At 45.9% G+C, this 7319-nt stretch overlaps 1 protein-coding gene across 1 annotated transcript; it reads right to left on the bottom strand.

Moving 5' to 3' along the window:
• Positions 1-4480: 4480 nt before the first annotated feature.
• On the bottom strand, positions 4481-7081 carry LOC147673954 (uncharacterized). The gene has a single exon (XM_086946438.1). The coding sequence runs from the start codon at positions 6347-6349 to the stop codon at positions 4661-4663; it is 1689 nt and encodes a 562-aa protein (XP_086802564.1). The 5' UTR covers positions 6350-7081; the 3' UTR covers positions 4481-4660.
• Between the last annotated feature and the right edge of the window lie 238 nt (positions 7082-7319).

Raw genomic sequence — 7319 nt, forward strand, 5'->3', positions numbered from 1 at the left:
ATATTGTAAATTATTCACTATGGCCTACTTTTGATAAATGAAATAAAAATCAAAAAACATTTTTTGTATCAAAAAACACAAGAGATATGTGTAATATTTCTATGCCCTGCAAGTTAACCTGCATGGTGTAATCATTGGTTTGCCTGTTCACATATATAACTGTGTATACTTGCCTAGGCTTTTTCTCATTTTGTCATATAATCGCTACGTCTGGCAAGTACATCTTGTAGATAGGACCCCTACTTTCAACACTCACTGCTTCAGCCGGAACAGGAAGCACACCCATGCTCCCCATAAACAATCACAATGCTGCAATGCAGTGTTGTGATTGGTCTGAGTGCCGTGGTTTGGCGCTCAGACAGGCAGTGGGAACCTGGGCATGATCTCCACCCACGCTGCAATGCAGTCTGGGTAGAGAACATGCAAAGTGTGCATGAAATGTTGTCTTTTACAGAGTGTGCCTGCCTACCACCACTACGCCTGCCCTGAGACAGAGCAGCCCCGCCCCGCACAGACGTGCAGCAGGAACCAATAAAATTATAATAAGCTTGAGTTATCATTTTATTTTTCATTAATTTTACTGCAAAAAATGCAGTGGGACGATGCACCTCCGCCACTGTCCTACCACCTGTTTCTTCATTACACCCTCCTGGGTCCTTGCTCTCCAGCATGCAGCTCCTTGGATCAATTGGTAAGTGTTCTGCCTCCATCCCCAATGCAGACCACAGTTCTAGCCCTGTGGCCCTCTCCTGGACTGCACTCTCCTCCAGCTGTCATTTTCCTTTTTTCTCTCAACCAGGTTCCAGGTTGATTTATTACATTTATTTTATTATTTAGATAGGGTTTCTCCTTCTTGCTGACTGCCTTACTCCTGTGCAGCCTTCAGCCCTCAGCCTCCCACCGCTTCCCGCTGCTGCTGCCCCCGCAGCCCCTCCCACTCCTGCATTCGTCTTCCCGCTCCTGCCACCCAACTGCCCCATCCTCCCCAACCTCTACTTAATGGAGGCTGCTATGTGGCAGCGCAGCGGGCACACCACCGGTGTGCTGGAGCCATGCCAAAGGCAAGCCTGTCTGCGCCTGTCCACGACCGATCGCAACCAGCGTCAAGGACCCTTAATCTCTGAATTTCCACCCCTACAACCCAGCTGCCCTCCTCACTCAAACCCGGTAGAAACATCAACTGCCAGCTATCAACGCCGAACACCACCCACGGCCAATTCTCCAGCCGACACTGCTGACATTCCTTCACCATCCACAGCACCCCCAGAACCTCCGCACCCAAGCCGGACGCCTGGACCAAAGCGGCCCTGAAATGCATCCTCCTCAACGTGCGCCCCCTGCACAGACACGCCATAGAGATCTGGGACCTCCTCTACACCCTCTCGCCAGACGTCCCCTTCTTCAAAAAAACCTGGACGAACGTCGCATCTACCCCTCACATCGCCACCACCATTCCCGATGGCTACAAGATCCAGAGGAAGGATCGCCCCCACCTCCCCGGAGGAGGACTCGCAATCGCACACAAGAGCTCCCTCTGACTCCACACCTCCAGAACGAGCGACTCCCTCTCCAACACCGAACACCTCCACTTCCAGGTCCAGACCGTCACCAGAACCATGATGAGCAGCACCCTCGCCTATAGACCCCCTGGGCCCCATGCCCCCTTTCACATCACCATTGTCGACCTCATTGCATCCCACACCATCACCTCCACGGACTACATACTCATCAGAGACCTAAACTTCCACCTCAACAACTGCAGTGAGCCTAACTCCACCGCCCTCCTGGACAACCTCGCTAACCTCGGACTGAAGCAGCCCATCCCCACACCCTCCCACAAGGCTGGACACACCTTCGACCCCATCTTCGCAGGAAGGACCTACATCCACTTCAGCTACACCTCGCAACCCCTCTGGACAGACCACCACTGTGTAAACTTCTCTTTCAACACCAACACCGCACACAAGCCCGCCCCACGGCCTCCATAAAGATATTGGAGCAAGGTCACAGAGAAGCACCTCAACTCTACCCTCGTCCATGACCACCCCCCCCTCCACCACAGCCAACGCCAACACTGCAGCCAACTCATTTGTGCATAGGAGCGGAAATGGGATGATATATTAATATACATTTTAAGGCCTGTTAATTTGGTATGGCAATGGGTCTGGGGATGGAGATCATGTAAACTAGTGTACCTCCATTAAATGCAATTTTCTAACAGATCAACCATGCCATTGATCCTAAAGGTACATTGAGGAGAGGAACAGCATTCTGTTATTCCCTTGAGTTCTTTGAAGACAGTGTTCTAAGCAGTAGGATTCCTCAGGTTTTGAAAGAAATCAGGTCACACGGGGTGGAATCAAGTTCCTAGGAGAATGCACAGCCTAAAATATATACAACTGCAGCTGGTAGAATGTTGGAGGCAGGTCCAAACAAAATACCCTCGTCAGTCATTATCAAGTGAGATTTCAGCAGTGCAGTTCATATGTTCTAGGAAAGAGTGGGCAGGGAAGGGGACACATTTGTCATGTTAATCTGTTATGCTCTCCTGTATGTTTAAATGTCTGTCACAGACTGGAGGAAGTGATCCCCAACCGTTTATAAGAACACATGTGTAAAGTGTATTCAAGTTCTTTATGTGATGGAACCAACCTTTGTTAGCTGCGTCATAGTTTCCATTTCTCCCATTTCTATTCATCCATTTAGGTTTAACTTTAAACCCGTATAATGGGAATGCATGCCTTGAGAAAGTGATTGTCAGTTCTGAAACACGGCTGAAGAATTGAACATATGTTTTAAGATTTGAATTTAGATCAAATTGAATTCATCCACGAACTCCTTGGAGTACACTTCCTTTTGCTCCAAACCTTTTAATAGATGCATTCAATTAAACACTAATGAATATAGCGTATATTTGAGGGCACCAAAGTAACACTGGACCCTTTGTCTATCGTTATCCCTTATGATTTTAATGTTTTAAAACATATAATGGCAATAAAGGCACCAACACCGAAGTTTGTATAAATCAGCTATTTGAACTATTTAACCATTCCTCATTCCAGTGACAGTATCTCTGCATCTTGGTGGGAAGATCATCTAAAGTCATTGCAAGCCACTGATTAAAGTCACCCTGTTATGTCAGTTGCTCTGGAACATTTGAATCTAAGGATAACAGAGGATAAATTGATGTTGTCAAATAAAGTGGAAATAGTAGCTGGTCCTGGACGGGCGAGATTTTGATCGATACCTTATCACTATTGATCTAAACCCCGGTCTGGTCGACTGAACCTTTATTGCCTGTCATTGAGGGAAGAAAGTGCATCTCTTACCAAGTTAGTTCACCCAATAAAGGACTCCGCCCAAAGGATCACAAACAACTTCTAGCTTTCAAAGGTTTATTATAAAGTCAATATAAGTTGAAGATACAGGCATCTCAGAATGAGATTCACAAGATAAACAGGCCCAACTACATACAAGTGCTCTCTGAAAGCCCTCAGACGAGCAACGGAAACTACAAGAACCAATTCTAAAAACAAGAGGGCTATGAGCATAGACACGTATTGTGTTCTCTCAGTCATTTACAGCTGGAAGGAAAATACAGGTTAGGCTGTCCCTACCCTGCTCTAGATGGTATCCCTACTTAACCAGGTCTCAACCTATCAAAAGGTGTCAGCAGTGAATGACCCCCAAGGGAAGTCACCCACTCTCAAGCTCTTGGTGAAAACCTATAGTTCTGCAGTCATGACCCCTCTCTGCCTACCCATCCGCTCTCTAAAGGGTCCTCAGGCATCTGCTCTAACTCCACCCCGGGGTGCTGTCCCTAATGCAAAAACATAACAACATTTGGGACGCCCCTCGTGAGACGCCCCTCACGTGGTGTATCTTCTGGCTTTTTCCATGATGAGGCTTCGTGGTTAGCGTCGACCTTGCTTCTCAGACTCTTCTCCGGCCCGCTGATACCCCTCAATACATTCCGGAACCCTCCTCCATGTCTGGTCCGTCTCTAGAACAACCTTCTATTCATTCTATTATAATTGGATCTCCCCTTTCTCTTGCAGACAGACATCGGCAGCCAAAACCCCAATTCTCATAGACTTCCAACTAAGTTTACAACATTCCTCGGCCCAGACCAATATGTGTAAATCACTATTTAAGCAATTCAGGCCTACAGCATTTCTCATAGTTTATAGCATTCAACTTCTTCTTTAATTAATAGCATGTTAGTACTCCTAGTCTATTATTCGGTAACACATCTATAAATCATGACCCATTAACGTTATTACTAAAACATTAGTGCAATCCATGTCGTGAAATGAACCACCTTCCCCCTCCCTTCTAGCTCTGGCCCTGAGGCCTACCACGTTCTACGTTTAACCGTATGCCATCTTACATTTTAGCAGCTACACGACATGGATTCAGGAATAATCACGTCTAATAAAATCATATAGTTTCACACATTTCTGCATTAGTTCCACTTCTATTTAAATCTCTACATTAACTATATATTTCAGAATATAGATGTAGGTACTATCAGCACTCATGGCATTTCTCTTCATGACTTGTGCTTACTACGTGTAAGTGTGGTGTATTTCTACATTTAGGTCAGTTTGCGCTCTCTCAGTTCCCCCCTTTGATGACCTCTCGGGGTCATCATTAACATTTAAACTGCAGTGATTGCTAGCATAACTCGTTTCTGCGTCTCCAGAGCCCTCAGACTCCTGTACTGACTATCTTGTATGGCAGCCAATCTCTGCAGCTGTTCCCTCTGGGCTCTCTCTGACCTTCTTGCTCGGTACCATTTGAATACCCTCACCAATCCCCATAACACGATCCCACAGATCAATATTATGATGATAGGTTTTAGGATAGACCACACAAAGCTTTTGCCTAAGGTGGTGAGCCAACTTCCAGCTTCACTCATTCCATGGCCCACCTGTTCCCAGACATTTTCTCTACTCAGGTCTTTGATCTCCTTGTGAATATTAGTTATGTTCCTAATAACTTTCTCAAGGGGCTTTGAATTGTCTGGAATGTAAGTACAACATTCTTGGACCTTCAAAGCCTTACAGACTCCGCCCTCTTTTGCTAATAGGACATCTAATGCAAGGCGGTTCTGGAGAACCATAGCCCTTATCGATTGCATCTCTCCTTCTACCAGCATTAAGGACTGGGCAGTGCTGGCAGACAACCTGTCTACGACTGTTGCTAGTCGTCTAATTTTTACATCATTAAGGATTAATCCCAAAATAGGGAACACAGCTCCAAAGACATCTCCAACCATTTCTACATCTCCTACATCTCTCCTTCCTCTCGATGATGTCTTGCCCTCGATGATCTCTAAGTCCTGGGCATGATATATTTTGGGGAAGATAATTGCCAAGTAACATGAGCCATACCAATTGTCAGGTAGCCTCACGTAGGCATTTCTTCCACATACAAAATATACATTTGGAATCACTTGCATTCCCTTCAGGAAGTCCTTGGTATAGTACTCTAAATTGAAAGCATGTTCACAGCTAACTTCTCCCACGTATACATTTTCATAATACGTTTTGGCTCTGTGAAGACATAACTTTCCTCTCTGCGTTTTATCCAAAGCTATCGGACCACTACTACCCTTTCTCTTGTGTGACTTCTCTTCTTCGGTCCAATCTGTTTTCCATTGTCCGGATTTTTTCAAAATCTTTTGCCTCCTATTTCGATCATCCACCTGCCCTATGAACTTCTTCTCGACTTCTGACACCTTGCATGTCAGATTATTTCTACGGGCATGTGAAGTATCTAAGGTAATCCAAGGAATGAAAAACTTTGCCAACCTGTCTTCACTTTTCCAGTAGTCCCATTTATTCATTTGCTTATAATTTGGGACTTCTGGCAACACTGAGTCATAATTGGAGAAATAGTATTCAAAACTATCTCTCCCATAAAATATACTAAGCAATAAGCTACATGTAATGCCATATGTCAGCGGGAGGTGATGATACCTAATGCCTTCATCTACAGACGCTGGCAACTGCATGCAGACGTAACAGTCCTTAACCTCCATGGCATCCACGTATTCATATAGGAGTTTAGCATAAGCGTTTGACCTAAAGTCACCTTGGGACTCATCTACATGTAACCTGCGGGCTTCTGCAGCTAATAACGCTTTTTCTCGAGTGTTTTCCCTTTTCTCCCCAGCAACGGTGGGGGTAAGCGTCTCTACAGATTTCACATCGGTTACCCTTGCCTCCTCATTACGTCCCTCTACATAGGAAACAGTTACCACTAAAGCTATTAATATTATCACTCCTACTATTAGTGTGCCTATTATACATTTAGCCCTGCGGTTCTGAGTGCCGGCTTCCATTTCGTCAGACCGTATGGCTCTCTTGTAACTCAGCACAAAGTTCTTTTCTTTTCGTTCCTTTACAGTCTCTTTTACTCTTCTTGCTCTTAGAACCACACAACTGGAAGCTGACAACCTTCTTCGCAAAAAGTCCTTTAACAGTTCAATATAGACAACCCTAGCCCTTCTCCATCAACTCAGGGAAAGTCCCTACGATTCTCTGCTTCCTGGGCGCTAGGTAATCTTCTTTTCTTCTCGCTTATTTACAAAGTCTTTTAAGCATCCACTATCAGGCGTTCGCCTGCAGCTTCAATAGCAAAGTTCAATATTTCCAAACGAAGATTGTGCTCTTCATGGGCTGTTATTTTTGTACCAAAATCGGGGAATTGCAATTCTGTAAGAAACATGTGCTTTAACTTGCTGAGGCGGGGAGGACGGGGGAGCATGAATGTCAGTGACCCTTCTTGTTCGACTCCGGGTACTAACAGTCTTATTTCCACTGTGACGATGGGCTCAGAACTGGACACTACCACCGCTCGGATCCTCCCTGTCTCTGGTTTCGAAGACATTTGTCGCCAGATATGTCCACTCAGGGGTGGAGTATCTTCTGTTAGGCACACGCACTCTTCTTGACCTCCTCAAGTCCGGTGCTTCAGCGCCCTGAGCACCTTCTTCCGGGTCTGAGTCTTCTGATATCGGAGGAAGGGTTCTCTCCGGAGTTGACCTCAGGCTAGAGCTCCTTCTTTGCGGCCAATCAGCTTCTCCACGTACCCTTCTACTCCTTCTTCTTCTTGTTTGTTCACGCTCTCTGTCAGACCTGTCAGTGTATGACTCGTACTCCCAGCTACTTTCTCCTTCAGTAGCGTCGTCTGTCTCGCTGCTGTACTGACCGTCCTCAGCTTGGTCAGACTTGTTCCCTGCTTCCGCTGGCACCTCTACAGCTTGGCTAGCCCCCTCTATGGCTTCTCGGTCCGCAGCTGGACGTCTATCC

Source organism: Lissotriton vulgaris, chromosome 12, assembly GCF_964263255.1.
Source record: "Lissotriton vulgaris chromosome 12, aLisVul1.2, whole genome shotgun sequence".
NCBI classification, from domain to species: Eukaryota; Metazoa; Chordata; class Amphibia; order Caudata; family Salamandridae; genus Lissotriton; species Lissotriton vulgaris.

Bases quoted from the DNA above. Each gene is read 5' to 3' on its own strand.
- LOC147673954 (XM_086946438.1), bottom strand. From the start codon at position 6,349: ATGGAAGCCGGCACTCAGAACCGCAGGGCTAAATGTATAATAGGCACA.